Source organism: Helianthus annuus, chromosome 17, assembly GCF_002127325.2.
Source record: "Helianthus annuus cultivar XRQ/B chromosome 17, HanXRQr2.0-SUNRISE, whole genome shotgun sequence".
Taxonomy (NCBI): domain Eukaryota; kingdom Viridiplantae; phylum Streptophyta; class Magnoliopsida; order Asterales; family Asteraceae; genus Helianthus; species Helianthus annuus.
Window position 1 is genome coordinate 171553817 of NC_035449.2, and position 24004 is coordinate 171577820.

At 36.7% G+C, this 24004-nt stretch overlaps 1 protein-coding gene and 1 long non-coding RNA gene across 2 annotated transcripts; both read left to right on the top strand.

Moving 5' to 3' along the window:
* Nucleotides 1-310: 310 nt before the first annotated feature.
* Nucleotides 311-15554, top strand: LOC110921591 (small heat shock protein C4). The gene is made up of 6 exons (XM_022165941.2): nucleotides 311-507; nucleotides 1489-1602; nucleotides 1956-2217; nucleotides 5666-5786; nucleotides 14780-14938; nucleotides 15460-15554. Exons 1-6 carry the CDS (start codon nucleotides 415-417, stop codon nucleotides 15509-15511), a joined length of 801 nt encoding a protein of 266 aa, XP_022021633.1. The 5' UTR covers nucleotides 311-414; the 3' UTR covers nucleotides 15512-15554.
* LOC118489057 lies at nucleotides 6330-8889 on the top strand. Its single transcript, XR_004886020.1, has 3 exons — nucleotides 6330-6532; nucleotides 7295-7362; nucleotides 8768-8889. It is a non-coding gene; the product is annotated as an uncharacterized LOC118489057 (long non-coding RNA).
* Nucleotides 15555-24004: the final 8450 nt, after the last annotated feature.

A 24004-nucleotide genomic window follows, 5' to 3' on the forward strand; every position in this document is an offset into this window, starting at 1 on the left:
AAACATCCAATTGGTTGCACGATGTAAGGACACGTGTCCCACATCTAATTTATTTATTATATATATAGATAAGTAACAACCCAAACTAAAATAACCCTGGGCTGATACCGGTATTACGTTTCAAACCGGTATACCGGATTTTACCGCCGGTACAAACCTTATGCCGTTTCACTTATTTACCGGGTGGTTTCGTACCGGATTTACATCTGAAAACAGTAATACCGATATAACCGGCCGGTATTTACCGGTTTTTAAAACATTGGTTATTGGTTACTTGTATCATTTTGGAAACACAAAATATCTTTAACGGATATTTCCATTTCCACTCGAAGACAAAATCCATTGCATATCATTTGGAACCATCAAATTTGGCGATCTTCAATCACCAGTAGCAACAGAAGAAGCAGCACATTGATGGAGATTCAAACGGCGAGACGGAGACTTGAGACGATTGCTGCTCATGTTTCTGCCGCCGGAAACACCTCTGCAACTCACCTCTTCCCTCTGGTAATCATCATCTCTTTCAAAATACATTCTATAATCATTTCACCGTGTGAGGTGTGTTTGATCGATCAATTCAAACTTAATTTACAAGGAATTCTATTGTTTCATCTGTTCATTTCTTTGAATTTAGCCTGTTCCGTTCATTTCTGGTTGAGAATTTGATGATCCTTGAAGTAAATGCGTTTTCAGTACTTGATTCTATTTTTATTTTTTTTGTTTGATTAATAGAGAAATATTTTAGGAGATTTATGCTTTTGATTGTGTTCGTTATGTAACTTTGAATATATGCTCAACCGAACAAATAATCAGGTATTAGGTTTCAGTTTTAGTCTTGTCTTAGGAGGTTTAGACTATGGGGTGTGGAGGGGGTTGGGTTGGAGCCTTGGAGGCATTGCTCGACACGTGGCGAGGATGGGATCCACAAGCTAGTACTCAAAAACTAGGGGTGTGGTGGGGCGTCTCTTAGCTGGGCGTGGCCATGTGGAATTTTTTAAAAAACTACAAAGAAATTAAAAAAAAACCTATATTGAACCAGCCAACCACAGCCCGCCATGTCACCCAACCCCCTCGCCCCACGCCAGGCAGAATCTCCACGCCAAGCGGGCAACGCCAACCCGGGGTGGAACACCCGGCGTTGAAGGGCCAAAACGCCCACCCTCCAACGCCCACACCCGGCAGTCTTAATATCGATTTGGCATTTGATAAAATAGAAGATTTTAATAGATCTAATATATATTTGGGTCTGAATTTTAGGACTTTACCATAGGTTGAAGATTTTCTAACATCAACAATAACATCATGTTAACCGAACCATTTTTTGTATTTAACCGCTAACTGAAAATCAAAATCAACCAAATCGGTGTTACATTTTTGATAACCGACACTTTCATGATAGGTTGAATGCCTTTGTTTGAGCATATAATAACTGTACTAATAGATATATGTCAGTAAAGTTCACTCGTTTGGTTACTTTTATTGCTTCAGAATTGCAGTGGTGGATTAGCCTCTGTCAAGAGAAGATGTGATAATAGTATGCATTTTGCCAAACAAGATTCTGAGTCACAAGGTTGTTTCATGAGACCAAATTCCACCAAACAGGTCACAAACTGTCCGTATATTGCCTATAAGGGGGTGTAAACGAGCTGATCTGAGCCCGAGCACGCTTAAGATCGAACTCGTTAAGGCTTGTTTGCCTTATATGTATATAAACCATCTGCTTGTTTGCCCTGTATTTATATAAATAATAGCATTGTTTAAGCTCAGTCAAGCTCGGTTTGTGAAGCTCGGGCTCGATTAGAGCTTTTAACGAGCCGATCTCTAGCACCTCACGAGCGAGTTAGCACGTTTACACCCTTATGATTCTATTAAAATGTATATTTGACATTCCCAACTTTATAAAGTGTATCTCTTCTTTTGGATAGAGCGATTAACATTCACCATTTCTTTGCCAGGATTGTTTTGACCAGTCAATGTTGACTTTCAGGTCAACTTGTAACCAAAAAGAGGAATCATCTGAACTTGTGACAACTCCCTTGTTTTCTCCGCCAGCCAGCATGAATATTGATGTTCCAAAAGTTAGAAATATCCAACATGATGTCAGTGATTACATGTTACCTTATTCACAGCCACCTAAGTTTTCCAGAACAACAATAGAAAGAGATGAACCGATAAAATTCAACCCGAAGAACAACCAAAATGCTACAAAACATTTAGGTAATTTAACTTTGAGACACTAGCAACATTTACTTGGGTCCTGTTATGAAAAAAAAAAAACCTTAATTGTCGTACTTATTTTGGCAAAAATGAATTAAGTGTACACCAACACTTCATAATTCAGGGGTGTAAACTTCTCACATGACATGAAGAACCTAACACAAAACTCACAGGTTTCGGTTTGGTCTAAACGGGTTCGGGTCTGATCGCGTCCAACTCGTGAACTCGTTTAACTAAACGGGCTGTGTTCGGGTTGACCTAGCATGCTCACGGGTTAACTCGTTGAATTTATACTTATTGTTTTTGGATGTGTCTGTCATAGCTTAAATTGATTGGGTAAGATTTAAAAAATATAATAAAAATGAGTATCAAGTAATAGTTTAAAACAAATATATTTATATACTTTCCTATTTGTTATAAACTAGGATTAAGACCCGCCCGCGTTGCGACGCATGTACATCATAAACATCGAATGAATTGGTCCAAACATTATATGATGCATTAACCATATGAAAACACACATTTCAACGTATCCAGTTGAACTCAATGTAACCTGTATAAGCAGGCCGGCCCTGAGAATTCATGTACCATGTTCGAGCTCGAAAAACGTGCCCTTAGGTTTTAACTAAATAAAAAATTTTAACTAGTTTTTTCATACAACTTTGAACGGTTGACAAAAAGCCCTTAGGTTTTAACTAAATAAAAAATTTTAACTAGTTTTTTCATACAACTTTGAACGGTTGACAAAAATATAGCATTCGGTAAACAATGCAATTAACAAAATACATAATATAGTATTCGAATGAATGACATACCGTAAAAACTAATAAGCTAATAGCTAACCAATGATTCGTGAAGCTCTCCTTGCATTCTTGATAGCAAATTGTTGAATCAACTCTTCACAGTTTATATCATCTAAGACTTCGTTCTCGATAGCAATCATCGCCAACCCACTAAGTCTTTCTTGAGACATTGACGATCGTAGGTAAGATTTCAATAACTTCAACTTCGAAAAACTTCTTTCTGCAGATGCCACAGTGACTGGAATAGTCAACAATATTCTATATGCAATGCATGCTTCTGGGGAATAACCGTCTTCTTTCATATACACCAAAACATCTACAGGACTGCTAAATTTATTGGTTAGTGAGTCACGAAATAAATTAAGCTTTGTATAAAGTGCCTTGCCATCAATATCCGATTTTTCTTTAAACCTGAGTGCATTTTCAAGACGATGACAAGACGACTTAAGATCTTCATTTTTAATAATCCTCAACGTACGTGGAAACAAAAAACCAAATAAACCCTCGTACCATTTAAATTGTTCAAATCTTTTCTCTAAAGAAGCAATAGCTTGATCCACAATATATAAGAAAAAGTTTACTCTGAAATTCTCTTCTACTGTAAATGCAACTTCTTCGCTACTAGAAGTCTCATCTTTAACGCCTAAATAATGTTCGACAACAACATAAATGAACTGAATAATGTTCGACAACAACATAAATGAACTGAAATCCGAAATCGACATAAGTTAACTAAATAAATGTTAAATGAATTCGACATATATAATTGAAATCGAAAAGATGAAAATCACTCTATTCAAAACCCCATATGATAACCCCATGTGAATAAATGAATAAATGAATTCGATACATATAACTGAATAAATGAATTCCATATTTCCATATGTTCTCGACAATCGACAACAACATAAACAATAAAACAAAGGTTGTGCGACTGCACTACTGCTGACATGCTTGCTATGACTGAAATCGAAGGGACGAAGGCCTGCTGATGATGAATGATGATCGGCGATCGGCTGTGCAACTGGGCCAGTTCCGACGTTTCTGTTCTTCCTCAGTTCCGACGTTTCTGTTCCTGATTGCCGCCCACTGCCAGACTTTATTTTTAATTAGTTTTTAGATAATATTTGGGTATTGGGCTCACTAACCTAATGGGCTAAATAGTTTAAACAATATGATTTTTTTTAAGTGGGCCTATGTTAATATTTTTTCGGTTATACCCTATTAAATTTTTTTTACATATATAATATCGGATTTTTTTTTAAATCACGGGCCCTACGAAATCACGCGCCCTGTTCGGTTGTCCCCCCTGCCCTCCTTAAGGGTCGGCTCTGTGTATAAGCATTGTGATTTGATCAAACGTAAAGTAAAACAAATTCATATCGAACAATCATAATGATGTGTGACCCAACTCATACATAGAAAACGTAACGGGTATGAAGGAAAATCTACACATGTAATCGAAAGGGATTAATTAGAGCTTTCGAAAAAAAGGGAGAAAAAGAAACCATAATTTGACTCCACTCGGTTCGAAACAAACTTTACGAAACATACATAAAATAAACACGAAAAATATTATATTTGACCTGTATCATTTCCCAAAAAAGTTTACGTCGAAACGTAGAACAACTTGAATTTATACCAAAACGTACATAAAAATATGCACGTAAAAATGGTTTTTTTTAAACGAAAACGTATTGAATTTGACTTGACTCGTCTATAAAAAAAGTTTACGTCAGAATGTAGAACAAATCATATTTATACCTACCCGTACATAAATATACACGTAAAAATAGTTTTTAAGTAAAGGAAGTATAGGGGTAAACCGAAACAAAATATTAGTAAAAAAATTAATAGGTTAAAACCGTTTGTAAAACAGTGCCAAGTAGCACCAATGCCACAACGACATCGACTCTCAACATCGTAAAAATAAAATAGAAAAAATGGGAAAAATTATACTGAACGAAAAGCAGATTTAAAATCGTTGAACCACGAACACACGTTATAGTGTGTTAATGCGAAGAAATTAACCAGAAATGGAAAACGTAGAAAGCAATAACTTAGTTGATCTAGGACCCGCCTGTTGCGGCAAACTTGTCAAAAAGGAAAAAAAGGACACGTTGCGACGAGCCTGTCAAATATGAAAAAATAGAGCAAAAAACGTTGAACCTCACATGCACGCTACGACGTGTTAACTTGCAAAATTTAGAACGAAACGTAAAACTTGCGAAAGATAAAAAAGTATAGGTGTCCAAAGTTGTAAATAATAAAGTGTTGTGTTAAATTATAAAAGATGGAAAAGTTTGGATTAAAAGTAAAAAATTAAAAGGGGTTAAAATACAAAATATGAAAATTCTTGGGTTAAAAGTGAAAAATCAAAGTATTTACTGGAAAAACTCCCTAAGCTCATGGTACAACCAAGATATGCATAAAGTTGTTGCTTATTTATATATGGAATCATTTGTAATTTTTGAGAAAATAAAAAACTCCAAGACAAATTTTTGGGTTAAATGGGTCAAGTTTGTTTTAACCCGTGTTGTGTTCGGGTTCATGTGTTTGACACGATTTTCGGGTTCGTGTCGTGTTCGGGTTCAACCCGTCAACCCGACCCATCTAACACCTTTACTTCAAATGATATTATACAGGGTTTGAGAAAAAATTATCCCCGAGGATGGATATTGCAGAATCTGGAGGAAAATATGTTCTGCTGATAGAACTACCTGGGATTAGTATAGATGATATAAGAGTTCAAGTTGATAATACAACGTAAGATTATCTTTTTAGAAGATATACTATGAATAATTAATGTCCTAATAATGAATATAAAAACAATGTTGTTAGTTGTTACAATAATAATCTAAATTTTTGAATAAACGGTTTTCGAAGTTATATGCACAAATGCCTAAAAGGCATAGTTTTGACTCATTCCCCCTTTAAGCTATATTTCTTGGTTTGACCCGTTTTAGATATACTTGTAACACCCCGAAAACGGGTTTAGTAATTAAACCTCGTTAATACAAAAGAGTGGGTAAAATACCGTTAGTGGTGAGAGTAACCCAGTAAATATTAGGATTTAAGTAAATAAACCTAATATTTAATAAAACGTTAATAAATGTTTTCAAGTAAATAAGGTTTATAAGAAGTCCGAATTAACGTGACTTAAATACATAACGGGTTATGACTTCCCGAACCCGCTAAAGTAACAATGAATAATTAACCTAGTTAGTACCATGTGATTAAGTGACTAAAGGTGAGTTATAATTCCATTTGATCAAAAGGAAACATGAGGGACCAATGTTGCCAAGTGGGAAAGTTGTTTTATTAAAACAAGAGTTAAAACACCAAAACACACACTTAAAGTGTGTGTTCTGGTCGTGACAATCACAGGAGCCAAGGGAGGGTTCCTTACTCAAACCCTAACTTGCCTAAATCCAAGAAATTGAGAGGCCAAATCAGTCCCAAATCGAAATCCAAGCTCGTATTCATGAACACCAAGTTGAAAGGATCACAAGGTATGTAAAATTGTGACGTTTTGATCCATCTCAAAATTCTAGGTTATTTGTAAGAAACTGAAATTTAGCTTGATTATGTCATGCATGAGTGAATCTTGAAGTAACATGATGTCTAGGAGTAAACCCTAGTCAATAACATGTTAGATTGTTGGAAAAACTATGAGATTCATGATGATCCATTGATAAGCTAAGTGGGTTTTATGTTAATATGATGAACACTAGGAAATAGATTGTTGATCTAGTGTAAATTGACGATTTTGAAGTGAATTCAGAAATTATAGAAGTTAACCACTTTGTAAGATGGTTGATTTATGTGAAATTTGGGGTAAGAGATAAGCTAGAGACATGATAAATAAACATGTAAAATTCTGCCCTTAAGGTGTTCGTTGAAATGCCTCAAAGAAGGCTCGAAACTAGAATTTTGTAGTTAAAACACCTAGTTGTGATGTTTTGAATATTATGCAAAAAAAGTGATTAAAGAGAGAGTTCTAAATGTGTTAAACGCGATTAGAACTTTGGTCAAAACGGAGGTCTAAAGGTAACGCCTACCGAGTAGTTAGAGAGTGCTAAAACTAGTTGATAACTCGAAAATGCAAACTAGTATACTAATGGGCATTTGACTATTAAAAAGGTCAAACTGACCTATAATACGATAAATAGCAATTTTGATATGAAATGCATAAGGTGGAATAATCGTATTAGAGTATGATTAAACTAACCACCTTGAAAACGATGATGATAGTTTGACGCGTAACAAGCTAGGTGGAAGCTTGGAGTGAAAGCGGGTCAAACAAGTCAAGCATGGAAGAAAAGCGTAGCTCGGATGCAAGGTAAGTGAAACTTACATAATTGTGTAGATTACTTGTTCATTCTATACGTTATAGATGCAATAATGCTAATATTGAAGATATGGATTTCCGACGTGATTGATACGAGTCGGAACATATAAAGATGATAAACACCATGTTTATGGCAAAAAGGGGATTCGGTAATGAAATCCGGGACGGGATGGATGTATGAATTAGAAGTCAAAAACCATGTTTTTGATTTAATAGGCAACGTTGGGCATTTAGGCCGAACGGGTCAAATGGTGGTGATAACACTATTTGACAATATCGACTAATGCGATTGTTAAGTCTTGTGTTAACAGGAGCGATTAGCGATTCAGTTAGTTTCGCCCACACTAAGCGTAATGATAAAAGCAAGGTATAAATTGGGTCTATATGTTGACCCTAGCCAGGTACGTATGCATACGATTATAGTTAACATACAAACTTGGTCAAATAGGTAGTGAAAGCCCCTCGTTGTAAATGAGGGGCTAATGTCGACTAAAATGCCCTTGAAGGGTAAATTGAGCAAACAACTTATAAAGGTTGTTTAGGAACTTATCTTACCATCTTGTAACCTTTAGACGCGCATGAAAGTTGTAGACATAAACTTTCAAAAGTTAAATGCTTAAATTGTGTGTTGCCGCAAAAATAACACATCCGTAGGATTAAACTCGGAATAAATAGTCCATTTCGTTAAATCCACCACATTCATAGTTGTGGTGGAAGACTAGCTAATAACAAATTGGTGGAACTATGAGGTACATGAGAAATGAGCACCGTTCGTGCTAAAATGGTCGTAAATACCCTTAACGGGTCAAAATAAGATTTTAAACGAAAACGGGTAAATAATTGTGTAGAAACCTGTGTTCAGTACTTAATATGATTGACAATATTAGAATTTAAGGGTTCATGATGAATGGTGCTCAAACAAACATGTTTGTTTGATAATCACATAGTCGGGTCGAAAATTGTTGAAAAGATAATAAGCCGAAGGCTTAAAAGTCTCAATTTTATTTAATCCGGATGTCAGATCTTAACTCCATATAATGGAGAATTAAATTACAAACATGTAGGAAGAAACGGTAGGTCAAACGGATAAGCGGTTTGAAAGATACGAAAGATTTCGTGTCAAATTACGGCAAAATGGAAAGGTGGGATGCAGGTGCCACCGTAAATTACAGTGCCACCGTAATTTACGGTGGACCTGAAATGGTTTACGGTGAAACACTCCTGATTTACGATGGAAACAAATCAAAACAAGGACTACCGTAAATTACGGTGTCCACCGTAATTTACGGTGGACCCTGTACAAAATGTATTTTTGCTCAGTTTTGTCTCCCGGACTTGTTTAGATACGTTTTAAACCCCGTATGACTAAAGCATTTCATGTTTTTATGAAATGTAGGTAATTTGTGGAAGCCGGAAGTCGATCAAGCTCAACGAAGAACCGAACACGATACAGTTACATGCTTCCGCACTTCGCCACGTTGTAAATTTTAAACAACGAACTTCGATCACGTTATGTAGAATAAATTATAAATTGTAAAAGTTTTAAATAAACCCGCATTTTTATAATAAGTGTGGTCTTAACTACACATCTAATTGTGGTATTTACATATAAATTAACTAGGGTGCTACAAGTTGGTATCAGAGCCTTGGTTTAAGAGATTCGAGTATGGTGGGGAGGAACCATGCTTGGACTTAAACCTTATGCTCTTGACAAAGAATAGTGTTCGGTTCGAGGCTTGATCACAAATCCGGTAAGTACAAGTACGTGAATAGTTAGTATGCTAAAGTGTTGTAAACAACACATAGGGCTATCGTGTGATACGCGTTACCCCAATTAAAATGATTGAAATAGTTGACGAAAATACGCGCGTTGACGCGTGTAGTAGGAAAAGCCTTGTATTATAATACGGGCGATTATTGCGGTTGACGTTACTAACTTTTGTGAATGTTTTAAATTGAAGGACACTCGCGTTTGAAGACGACGAGAGTCAAACGAATTGTGGATATGATGATGGAACGGTCCGAAGTATGACAAGAGGAGCATACTCACCGAGGACTAAATCGCGTAATGACCGCGAACAAGGTTAATGGCAAAGAACGCCCATCGGGGAAAACATTACCAGGTGCACATTTTAAATAATAGCATAAATAGTAATATGCAACAATAAGTAGGAACTTAAAAGTTGCATATGTAAAATTTAAAAACTTGGAAAGACCTGAATAGAAAACCTATCCGGGATATTGTTTCCAAGAAAAACAGATAGAGGTATTACTTACATAGGGCGTGATGTGAAAACTGTAAAAAGGTCATGCGTTTCATGTGTTAATCGCTTACTCTGGCCAAGTAAGTAGCGGCATATGTTACCATGAACTTCTTATGGCGGACACGTTTACATCCGATGTAGTAAGGGCAGGGTGAATGGGACTAATTAAAAAAAAAAAGTGCCCAAATGAATCAGATAAGCAAAATACTTGGTAACAATGTAAACGCACAACCAAGTGACGGGAGCGTATTACATTAGGATAATGAGCCCGAGTGAAGGGACAAACAAGCATGTAAAATGATTCAGACAAGTATTGGGAGGGAGTGTACTTACACTCGAACCCAGAAAACATCAAGTATTGGGAGGGAGTGTACTTACACTCGAACCCAGAAAACATCAAGTATTGGGAGGTAGTGTACTTACACTCAAACTCAGAAAAACATCAAGCATGTAAAACGATTTAGACAAATATTGGGAGGGAGTGATACTTACACTCGAACCCGGAGAATGTAAACATGTAGGATGAGTTAGATATGCATTGGGAGGGGGTGTACTTACACTCGAACCCGGAAAATGCAAACATGTAAAATGATGTAGACATGTATTGGGAGGGGGTGTACTTACACTCGAACCCGGAAAATGCAAACATGTAAAATGATGTAGACATGTATTGGGAGGGGGTGTACTTACACTCGAACCCGGAAAATGCAAACATGTAAAGTGATGTAGATATGCATTGGGAGGTAGTGTACTTACACTCGAACCCGAAGAATACAGATAAGACTCTTAACAGGCCGATTTTGTAAAACACCAAATTTGAGAACGAAGTAGGAATATAAAAGTGAAACGAAGTCATAATACATACCGTAAGGGTTGCAATAATAACGACTTCGGTAAAACACCCAGTTGGTGGGTAAGGATCTAAACACATGTGTAGACTGAGAAACAGGAACGCGAAATAGAAAGTCAAAAGACTGAATATGAGTCATGACTAAAAGATGATAAGAATCTTCGCAAATATAAAATTTAGGTAATTGCGTTCAACCATTTCAAAGTTGGACGGGTCAAATAAAGAACGAAGTCTGACATTCATAGGTGATGAAAATTCACCTAAAATGAGTCAAACGAGTCAATTAAGAAAAAAAAATGGAGGGGCCAAAATGACTGACGGGTCATGAACTAAAACAAAGGGATCATAAGGGCCTCGTCTTAAAGAGACGAAAGCTTAAGAAAATAGCCTACGAGGTTAGGTGAAAGAACCTACGGGTCAATAGCGTAAGGTGAGGGAACTTGTTACGATCCCTCGCGTAAAACGAGAACGAAAAACAATAAATTAGGGGTTGTCAATTCCCTTGACATGTGTAATTGACATAGTTAAGAGAAAAACGTTAGACTAAAATTCAGATTTAGTAATAAATAATATTTTTATAAATATGAATTCTGACAGGAATTTGAATAGTAATCATAAAGGGTTCAAGTCTTGACGCTGATAGGCGCAAGACGATATATTCGAAAAGTGATCTTTTTGAAAATGAAAGGTTGATATAAATTAAACATGCGTGACACGATCACGGTCAAGAAACGCAATGTGAAGTGGAATCACATTATAACCAAGCGAGCGGTAAAGGTCATTTAAGTAATCTGGTTGCTTGTAAGCGGTAGATTCGGTATAACTAAACCGAATAAATGAATTTTGAAAACAGAAGAAATGGTTGCTGAAAGTGAAAGACTTCACTAAAGACCTTTAAACGGGTCAAGGTAACGGATTCACCAAGAGTTCGATAAAATCTAAAAGCGATGGAAATCGCTAAGTTAACTAAACAAGTAAAAATAACGGAATTGCGTTATTTCAAGTCACATTATGTCGTATCAGGTACGTAGAGGTTCTGTAACCAGAAAGACATTACCATAATTTTTCTGGTAATACTAACAATTGGTTAAAGTATGAGTAATGCTTAAGGAATTACTCAAGTCAGAACGCATTGAGTTTAGAACTCAATGAACTATGTAAGAAAAGGTTTCGAGGACGAAACCTCTTTAAGGGGGGGTAGACTTGTAACACCCCGAAAACGGGTTTAGTAATTAAACCTCGTTAATACAAAAGAGTGGGTAAAATACCGTTAGTGGTGAGAGTAACCCAGTAAATATTAGGATTTAAGTAAATAAACCTAATATTTAATAAAACGTTAATAAATGTTTTCAAGTAAATAAGGTTTATAAGAAGTCCGAATTAACGTGACTTAAATACATAACGGGTTATGACTTCCCGAACCCGCTAAAGTAACAATGAATAATTAACCTAGTTAGTACCATGTGATTAAGTGACTAAAGGTGAGTTATAATTCCATTTGATCAAAAGGAAACATGAGGGACCAATGTTGCCAAGTGGGAAAGTTGTTTTATTAAAACAAGAGTTAAAACACCAAAACACACACTTAAAGTGTGTGTTCTGGTCGTGACAATCACAGGAGCCAAGGGAGGGTTCCTTACTCAAACCCTAACTTGCCTAAATCCAAGAAATTGAGAGGCCAAATCAGTCCCAAATCGAAATCCAAGCTCGTATTCATGAACACCAAGTTGAAAGGATCACAAGGTATGTAAAATTGTGACGTTTTGATCCATCTCAAAATTCTAGGTTATTTGTAAGAAACTGAAATTTAGCTTGATTATGTCATGCATGAGTGAATCTTGAAGTAACATGATGTCTAGGAGTAAACCCTAGTCAATAACATGTTAGATTGTTGGAAAAACTATGAGATTCATGATGATCCATTGATAAGCTAAGTGGGTTTTATGTTAATATGATGAACACTAGGAAATAGATTGTTGATCTAGTGTAAATTGACGATTTTGAAGTGAATTCAGAAATTATAGAAGTTAACCACTTTGTAAGATGGTTGATTTATGTGAAATTTGGGGTAAGAGATAAGCTAGAGACATGATAAATAAACATGTAAAATTCTGCCCTTAAGGTGTTCGTTGAAATGCCTCAAAGAAGGCTCGAAACTAGAATTTTGTAGTTAAAACACCTAGTTGTGATGTTTTGAATATTATGCAAAAAAAGTGATTAAAGAGAGAGTTCTAAATGTGTTAAACGCGATTAGAACTTTGGTCAAAACGGAGGTCTAAAGGTAACGCCTACCGAGTAGTTAGAGAGTGCTAAAACTAGTTGATAACTCGAAAATGCAAACTAGTATACTAATGGGCATTTGACTATTAAAAAGGTCAAACTGACCTATAATACGATAAATAGCAATTTTGATATGAAATGCATAAGGTGGAATAATCGTATTAGAGTATGATTAAACTAACCACCTTGAAAACGATGATGATAGTTTGACGCGTAACAAGCTAGGTGGAAGCTTGGAGTGAAAGCGGGTCAAACAAGTCAAGCATGGAAGAAAAGCGTAGCTCGGATGCAAGGTAAGTGAAACTTACATAATTGTGTAGATTACTTGTTCATTCTATACGTTATAGATGCAATAATGCTAATATTGAAGATATGGATTTCCGACGTGATTGATACGAGTCGGAACATATAAAGATGATAAACACCATGTTTATGGCAAAAAGGGGATTCGGTAATGAAATCCGGGACGGGATGGATGTATGAATTAGAAGTCAAAAACCATGTTTTTGATTTAATAGGCAACGTTGGGCATTTAGGCCGAACGGGTCAAATGGTGGTGATAACACTATTTGACAATATCGACTAATGCGATTGTTAAGTCTTGTGTTAACAGGAGCGATTAGCGATTCAGTTAGTTTCGCCCACACTAAGCGTAATGATAAAAGCAAGGTATAAATTGGGTCTATATGTTGACCCTAGCCAGGTACGTATGCATACGATTATAGTTAACATACAAACTTGGTCAAATAGGTAGTGAAAGCCCCTCGTTGTAAATGAGGGGCTAATGTCGACTAAAATGCCCTTGAAGGGTAAATTGAGCAAACAACTTATAAAGGTTGTTTAGGAACTTATCTTACGATCTTGTAACCTTTAGACGCGCATGAAAGTTGTAGACATAAACTTTCAAAAGTTAAATGCTTAAATTGTGTGTTGCCGCAAAAATAACACATCCGTAGGATTAAACTCGGAATAAATAGTCCATTTCGTTAAATCCACCACATTCATAGTTGTGGTGGAAGACTAGCTAATAACAAATTGGTGGAACTATGAGGTACATGAGAAATGAGCACCGTTCGTGCTAAAATGGTCGTAAATACCCTTAACGGGTCAAAATAAGATTTTAAACGAAAACGGGTAAATAATTGTGTAGAAACCCGTGTTCAGTACTTAATATGATTGACAATATTAGAATTTAAGGGTTCATGATGAATGGTGGTCAAACAAACATGTTTGTTTAATAATCACATAGTCGGGTCGAAAATTGTTGAAAAGATAATAAGCCGAAGGCTTAAAAGTCTCAATTTTATTTAATCCGGATGTCAGATCTTAACTCCATATAATGGAGAATTAAATTACAAACATGTAGGAAGAAACGGTAGGTCAAACGGATAAGCGGTTTGAAAGATACGAAAGATTTCGTGTCAAATTACGGCAAAATGGAAAGGTGGGATGCAGGTGCCACCGTAAATTACGGTGCCACCGTAATTTACGGTGGACCTGAAATGGTTTACGGTGAAACACTCCTGATTTACGATGGAAACAAATCAAAACAAGGACTACCGTAAATTACGGTGTCCACCGTAATTTACGGTGGACCCTGTACAAAATGTATTTTTGCTCAGTTTTGTCTCCCGGACTTGTTTAGATACGTTTTAAACCCCGTATGACTAAAGCATTTCATGTTTTTATGAAATGTAGGTACTTTGTGGAAGCCGGAAGTCGATCAAGCTCAACGAAGAACCGAACACGATACAGTTACATGCTTCCGCACTTCGCCACGTTGTAAATTTTAAACAACGAACTTCGATCACGTTATGTTGAATAAATTATAAATTGTAAAAGTTTTAAATAAACCCGCATTTTTATAATAAGTGTGGTCTTAACTACACATCTAATTGTGGTATTTACATATAAATTAACTAGGGTGCTACAATAATAAAAGTCCAACTCAAACGGGTCAAAATTTTCTATTTTCTTTTAGATTGGTAATGATTGCTGACAAAATTGATGATAGTCTGACTGTACAAACAATCAAGGGGAGGTATAGAGACAGCTCTTTAAGTGATCATGCAAACTCTTCATATCACAAAAAGGAGATTTTAGAAGGACCCTTTGACGTCAAGTGGCCACTACCCTTCGATGTGAACCCAGATTCCGTTTCAGCTGAATTTCTGTAAGTCAATACCTTATATTCATTCGGTCTGTCGGCATTTGCTCATATGTTTATTCTTTTCAAAAACATCCCTAATCTCCACACACTTAAAGATTGTGTAACCCAAACACATCCCGCTTATCTTAACGTGTGAAGCGAGTTGGCGGGTAGTAATCAGGTTAATGGGTAGGGTTGACGAGTCGACCTAAAATTAAACAGGTTAAACAAGTCAACCCAAACACGACCTGTATTAATTGGGTTAGATATGACAACCCAAAACCTGAATATTTTCATATCGTGTAGGAAATTACCACCCCTAATTAAACTTGTATTATATTTATAACACTGTAATTTTTTAAACAAAAGGATTTGGTAAGTTTTGTGCATTTAAATACACTTTAGACAACTTTGGTCGTTGCCCCCTTTCTTTCTGGCTAATTTGGTTGGTTTCACGTATTTGACCCACTAGAGATAAAACATAACCCATGGTCTTCCTCTCTTCCCTAATGAAATTGGAAGGTGATAGAATCTTACTTGTGCAGGGATGGACTCTTACATATTACCATTACTAAACTTCGAGTCCCAGTCTGGTGATGCAACTTCTCGGATAATTCGTATCTAAACACATACACATATATGTGTGTACATGTATTATGTATTTATGTGTATATATACTTGTATATTGTAGAAGTTATTTAAAGTTATGTTTGTCGTCTTTAATGAATACAAGTTATAGGCTACTTGATACACCATATACAGATCGATCACAAAATAATTAGAACACTTGGCTTTTCAGGATATACGTAATTCCCAATATTTTATAAACGGTTTTTCGAATAATTTTAGAGGGAGAAGGGACAGTTATTTACATATATTTAAAGGGTAAATTACACTTTTCGTTCTTTATTGTCACACCCCAACCAATGGCGGAAACATCGGGATGAGACGAAGTGTGAAGATTGCTAGAGACATCATAACGCTATTTGTGACAATATTTAGAAAATCCAAATTTCATTTCATTTCATAACTTCAAATAGTCAACATTACAAGAAATTCAAATACGACAAGTTTAACAAAACAACATGATAACATAACAAAATTTTGATACAACATTTTAAACCCTAACGTCTATATGTGTATCTAGGCATCAACGCTACTTCATTTCATAGCATCATCGTCCTCAACCTGTAACATGTTTAAAATAAAGTTCAATGCAAAAGCAAAGGCGAGTATACAAGTTTGATACGTACATAGCAAAAGATAAGTTTGAACAATTCCTCATAGCAAGCATGTGATTCAAGATAAACATTTAAATATGGCATGTGTCTAACATATCAAACCAAGAAAACGCAATATGCTCAAGACATAACCTCAAGTTTACGGGCGGGTCGTTAATCCTATAGCGCTACATATGTCAAGGTTTGGCTCGTACGAAGTTAATGATAAGTTCAACACATAAGAATAAATCCAAGTTTAAAGCATCAAGCCATCACGTATACAAGCATGTTATAGGAATGTTCATGTGTTTAAGCAAAAGTTCATGTGTAAGTTTGTTGATAGATAAACATGTTACACCCCAAAAGTGATAAAAGTAAAAGGGGAAATACGAGTATACTCACAAAGTTTGCATATGTTTTCCGATTATCCAATTGTTGACGAGTAGAGATTTAGAGTCCGAATGTATAAGGGTTAAGGTTCAAGTATGTTTAGAGTCGAGATTCGGTGTTTAAAACAACATAAAAATAAGATATGAGAATAACATGGAAAATAATCATTTAGTACATATGATGCTTGTTCTTGACACTAGGAAACTCGAAGGAGTTTAGATGTTTTCATGGAACAAGGTTCCATTAGAATCGTGACAAGTTATCATAGTCTAGGATGATGTAATCTAGTACCCCGACATATGAACACTAGTTCATCATCAAAGATTCGATTATTCGAATAATATATTTAGGTTATATAATATATGTCCAATAGTTCAAGCATGAGGTAGAAGATTAAAATCTTCATTTTGGTACCTCTAAATGTCATAGAAGTCATGTAGGAGGTAGGAAGATCAAGTCTTCCATTTAGGCACCTCTATGTGTTCACCACTACACTTGATGTAAAAAAAACAACCAAGGAGGGTCATGAACATACAATAAAGAATAAGAAATATACACACTAACTAAGAGAAATCATCAAATCATGTGAGGATTGTATGTTTGGACAACCCAAGTTGTTCCATAATCACTCATGTATCAAAGACAAAGTTTGACATGACTTGTGGGTTAAAAACCCTAAACAAAACACCAAGTTTATGAGGTTTAATCCTCTGATTTTAAATGTCTCAACCTTGTTTTTAAGCTTAACCAACCATGGGATAAGTTGTAAGCATTAGGACATAGGTATGAGATGTGTTAGACACAAGTTGCATAGGTTTAAACAAGTTTTTGATGAACATAAAAACAAACAGAAAGTTTATGGACTATTTCGGGGCATTTCCAGGTCTGATTTCTCCAAGGAGAAGTCTAGGAATCGAACCCCATGATTATACAAGCAAGTAGGAAAAAGAATCGAGTGAATCGGATAAGAATTGAGTGAGTTATGCTCATTTTCGTGAAGGGGTGTCAATCTACTCGAACCCTTGCTTTCAGCTACGGTTTGGTGGATGTTTTGGGAGTTTTTAGGGTTGCAAAAGTGGTAGGGAGGCTGGTTATAAGTGGTATTTATAGGGGGAAGGATTAGGGTTTCAATGGGTTGGGCTTTGGAAGTGTTTAGAAGGGGTTACACCTTGAAACTAGCCCACAAAACCCAACTATATGGGGCTGAATTTTGTTGAATTGGGGCTGCCATATTTCTTTATTTTTTTTATTTTTAGAACATTATAATGAGTGATTTTGTTAATTAAGTTGTGTAATAATATGCAACAATGTTTCCCCTAACTTGTAACAAGGTGAAATATGAAATAAAACATGATTTAACTAGGTAAAAAGTGTAATGTACAAGTTTTATTTACGAAGCAAGTTCCGTATTTTACAATGATTACGATGAAAGAATGGTTATAAGAACACAAGCTTTCCAAAGATAGAATTTCACGTAAGGTTTCTAAATGTTGGAAGTTTGAAAACGCAGGGCGTTACATTTATGTTTGTAGCGAGTTGCAATGGATGACCTTTAACTTTAATAATTACAGACACAATCCTTTATTTTGAAAACCTATTACATGATTCATTAAACCCAATTATCAATTTCAAAGTCAACTCTTTCTTCTTCTTCTTCTTCTTCCCCTAGGTTAACGAAATTACACTCCCTCCCCACACATAATCTGCTCTGCTCGATCATCTTCTTCAACAACAATCGTTGCTTGTATGATCATGGAATCAGAGCCAGAACCAGTACCACCAACGTGGTTTATACGGGAGATAGTTAGTGAAGATGAAATTCTTCAGATGTATGGTAAGTTTACCCTAAATTCTGATCTTTTTATCAAGACACCTACCGTAATGTGCATGTTACTAACTAGTAAAGATTTGAAATTTGCAGTTGGTATGCCTCGTCTATTCAGTATAAGGTTACACCATGGTGGTAGGTTAACCAAGAGTCATGGTCGTGTATACGAAGGTGGTAAGGTTAATTTTGTAGACATGATCGACATTGATATGTTTTCAGTGACATTTCAGATATGATGGATGAGTTGGGCTATTCTATTAATGACCATATATACTATTATTTCCAAAATCCTGAAAAGGATTTAGATAATGGTATTGAAGACTTAACTAGTGACCATGATATTTTGAACTTGTCTAGGCATGTAGAATTTCATAAGGTTATCAATGTGTTTACACTACAGGGGTTAAACATCATTAAAGAATTCATTCAATCACCTATGAAGCCACAAAAGAGCATTACAATTGAAGAAATTGATGAGCCTGACCCTTTTGCAATAGTGCCTTCAAAACTTACTGTAACAAGAAGGTTGAATCCAAATGTTGATAAGTCGAGTGACATTGGGCAGGAAGGTGTGGTTAGGCAGGCTACTGACAGTGTGGAGAATGAGCAGGAAGGTATGAATGTCCAAGAAGTTGGTGTGAATGTGCAGGATGTGAATGTGCAGGAAGGTGTGGTTAGGCAGGCTAGTGGCAATGTGCAGAACACTGAGTTGGGGCTTGACAGTGAAATGGAACACGTGGACGTGTTCTTGTATGATAATGCACCAGTTGACATTGAGGGGGATGTTTTAAATGAATAGGCTACTGAAAATGAAACAACCACTGAAGAGGAAGATAGTGACAGTGACTTTGTAGTTGATGAAAACAATTGCATGCTAGATCATGATGTAGATATGAGGGACTACACTATGAATGTTGACTTGGAAGTAGATGACACTATTATTAATCAAGATGAAGATATAGAAGATGAAATCTTAGATAATGAAGCATTCCCAAGTGGGTCAGAGTCAGATGACAACGGAACAAGCACTAGGAAGAGACACATACATCAACAAAGAAGGATAAATAAGAATAGAGTGAACTTTTTCTTAGGAAAAGTGTTTGGAACTAAGGAAGAAACAAAGAAGCTTATTAAAGTTCATTCAGTTGAGACAAGAAGGAACATTGTTATTGTTAAGGATGATAGCATAAGGGTGAGGGCAGTGTGTCATGGTAGGTTTCCTGAATTTGATGTTGATGATAATGGAGTTCCCATTGATAGTCAAGCAAAGGGCAAAGGGCCTGTTGTGAACAAAGCTAAGGGCAAAGGGTCTATTGTTAAAGGATGTGAGGCTAAAGGGTCCGCTGTGAACATTGATCTGAGATTTGAAATTGATTTACTTACAATTTGTTTTCCACAGGGTCTATTACCTGCAGTTTCCAAATTGTTTCCATTAGCCGAGCACATATATTGTCTCAGGCATATTCATAAGAATATGAAAGGAACCTTTAAAGGTAAATAATACAAGGATGCATTGTGGAATTGTGCAAGTGCTATAACAATACATGAGTTTCAAACTGCAATGGAGGAATTGAAAGGTTTTAACAAAAAAGCTCACTTGAGTTTGTCTAGAATCCCCCCTCTACACTGGACAAGGTCCCATTTCTCTGGTATGTACATTGTGGTTTGATTTCAACAATTTTGCACTTACGGTATACACTTCATTAATTGTAAAAACTAATCAACAGGTAGGGCATTAAGTGACATGTTACTCAATAACATGTGTGAAACCTTCAATGGCAAGATAGTGGAAGGAAGGGACAAGCCTGTCATTGCTGCTCTAGAGTATATTAGGGAGTACCTAATGAGGAGGATTGTGACAGTGTTGAGGGTTATAGAAAAGACTGAATATCTTCTCACACCTTGGGCACAAGAACAACTTCAAACAATTAAGAAAGATGCAACCTTTTATCATGTGTAGTGGAATGGAGGGGATCAGTATGGAGTGAGTGGTAAACTTGAACACACAAGGGTGGTGGACTTGGCCAAAAAGACTTGTGCTTGCAGCGGCTGGGAAATCACAGGTATATTGTTAATATACACCCTTAAATTTTAACTGATTGTCCATGATTGTGTCAGGCATGCCCTGTAGACATGCAGTGGCTACAATATGGTTCATGTCTACTAATGGTCAAAGAGTTGGTGCTTTGGAAAGCTGGTTTCATCTAGTCTACACAATGGGCAGGTGGAAAGAGATGTATGCTTGCAAGATAAACCCTATAACTGGCAGAGCTTGGCCGAAGAGTGATGTTCCTATTAAGATAACACCACTAAAACATCACAAACAAGTGGGTAGACCAAAGAAGGATAGGAAAAGGTCACTTGTGGAGATGGAGGATGAAAGCTCAAGCAAGACCAAGGGCAAGTTATCAAAGAAGAATACCAAGGGTGTATGTGGAAAACGTAGGAACACAGGACACAATCAAAGGACTTGCAAGGGGCAAGGTCAAAATAGGAAGGGTTAGATCTGTTGGCAGGGGTTTAACTTTTGACTTTTGGTTTGTTATGTCTTGACTTAGTATTTTATGGGACATGTATTAAGTTTAGATGTTTGGAACATGTTTAAAACACGTTTGTTATAACTTACTTATCTATGCCAATGTTGCAATTTTTGTGCTTAAAGTCATGTGCCTGTTTCGACTTTTGTTTAGGTCAAATTGTATGGACCTTGTGTTGGATGTTTATGTCTTGTTTGTTTGCCATTTGCATGATCTTTAAAAATGGGAATGGGTCACAGTAGGTTGTTTAGGTTAGCATTGTGCTTTGACTTTTGTTTTGGTCAAATTGTATTGACCTTGTGTTTGATGTCTATGTCTTGTTTGCCATTTGCATGATATTTAAAAATGGGAATAGGTCACGAAAGGTTGTTTAGGTTAGCATGGTGTTTTAACTTTTGCTTTAGGTTAGATACATTTGACTTTGTATTGTGGTTAATGTACAGGAAAGACAGTGCTATATTTGCCGAAGCCAAATTGCATTATATTGGTCTTTTGAAAATGTGCCGAAGCCAAAGGTACATTTGTGCATTAGATCAACACTACATTTGTACCATGTGGCTTATACCATTCATTACATACCATAGCAGATCACAGATTATCACATTTTAATACATCAAAACTGCATTATAATCATACCAAAAACCTGCATTACATCAAAACTACTTACATCATCACATTTTAATAGATAAACTACTTGTATTAAACTACATTACATCAACACTACCACATTACAACTACACTGCTTTGCATTACATAAACAGATACACAATGAAGCAAAACCAACTTAAAAACAAAATCTTTTCAGCTTCCTTGTCTCAGATTTAAGTTCTTTCACCTTCTCCCCGAGACTATAATTTGTTTCCTCTAACATGTTCCTGTTTCGCAGCAGACGTGGGATGATGTTCACACATGAATGGCAATTGGATTCAGTGGCGGACCCAGGATTTTATTTCAATGGGGTCCATTTTCGGGTCGTTACTCGTTCGGGTCGAGTTAAAGTGAGGTTTGAACTAGATTTAAAAAAAAATAAGAAAAATGGACTTATCAAGGATTGAACCCATGACCTCTTGGTAGAAAAGAGGGAGATTTACCACTACACCATCTTTCTTTTTATTTCTATGGTGTCCACCTAATTGTATTTATGGGGTCCACATACAATTTAATATACCGAATCTACTATTTTTTTTAAAAAGATTGGGGTCCGGGGACCCTGGTGGCACCAATGTTGGTCCGCCCCTGATTAGATTGATCTACCCATCCTATGAATCGGCATGTCGATCCCTGATCAGGACACCCATAAAATCGGCGACCCGGGTTCCTATCTGTCCAAGAGGTGAAGATAATAACTTCTTTTCCATATTTGCATAACACCATCTTCGTTTACGAGCAACAGCTTTAAGGTCAAAACCCTAATTTTTGGTAGGTAGCCGTCGTAGAGAGTTGCAGGATTGGAGGTTTGGATAAACCCTAATGAAGGATTTGGGGGAGAAAAAGGGGTATTTAAATGGTGGGGTAGTTGGGTGGTTGAATGGACATAAATGCCCTCACGTGCGAAGCACGTGATTAGACTTAACTTAATTTTCTAATTGGGTTTGGGGTAAAGGACGAAACATGTAATAGGTTTTCAAAATAAAGTATTGTGACTGTAATTATTGAAGTTAAAGGTCATTCATTGCAACTCGCTACAAACGTAAAGGACGGAAAGTGTAATTTACCCATATTTAAATGACACTATTTTTGAGGTATCTCATTTATATCCGCTAGAAACCGCCAAAAAGGTTGATGATTTGATCTTATTTTGTTATTTACATATATTTGATGATTTGGTCACATACGTTTCCATATACACAACATGATGTTCCTTGAAGGTTTTATAATTCGCCTAGGGCTGAGTCCTTGGAAGGAATAAATTTGTGAACCAAGGGTCCGTTTGGTATGTGGTAATGGAATAGACGAAGGAATGGAATAGACGAGGTAATGGAATGCACGAGAGAATGCAATGGATCATTACCATTCCATGTCTTGTTTGGTTACCACCATGTGTGAATGGAATAAATTATTACTGTGTATGATTTGGTGGCAAGAAAAACGAATGAATAAAATTAGCGGTGAGTAGTGGTGGTGGTGGTCGGTGGTAGTGATTGTGGGTGGTTATAGGTGGCGACAGCGATTGGTGGTGGTGGTGGTGGCGAGTGGCGATGCGGCGGGGACGACGAGTGACAGCGGCGACGACGGTGGCCGTTGGTGGTGGGTGGCGGCGGAGGTGGCGGTGGGTGGCGGCGGTGGCGGTGGTGGCATCGACGATGGTGGTGGGTGGCGGCGGTGAGTGGCGTTGGCGATTGGTCGTGGCGGCGGCTGGTAACGGTGGTGGGTGGGTGGGCGACGACGACGGTGGCTGTCGGGATGGCGGGTGGTGGCGATGGCATTGGTGATGGGTGGTGGTGGGTTGTGGTGTTGTTGATGAATGGTGCAAGAAGGGACGGAATGAAAAAAAACATGGGGGGTGAAAGGAATGATTTTGAGGAAATGGAATGCCTTTTGGGATGGGTGATTCCATTCCATTGACCAACCAAACACCATTTTCTTCATTCCTTCCTAATCATCCATTCCATTCCGCTTCTCATTCCTGCATACCAAACACTACCCAAGAGCTAGCGTGGGCTAAGAATTGTTACTGAGTCGTAAGCTCGGTTGACCAAATTTCACGTGTACATTGTCATCTTCAACTACGATTATGTTTGGTTTAAAGTTTATATACATGTATTATAGTCAAATCAGACCCTACTTTTTGAGTTCCTGCTTTCTAAGTGGTATATAAATGTTGGCCATCAGATTGATAATCAGCGGAAGCGTTATAATGGTTTGGATTCATGACAATAACTTGGTTTGTTCTATGTTTGCAGAGATTAAAGTTGAGGGACAATTTGGTGGTAAAATTGTCTTGGTGCCGGTAAATGTTTCCGACAAGACATATATATACATAATACATAACGGTTACATGGTGGTTGATTTGGAGGGAACAACCATCATTGAAACGGTGTCTCTTAAACCGTCAAAACCGTTCGAATATTTTGGTTACACACATATAAGTATAAGTTTAATATCCTAAAATAAC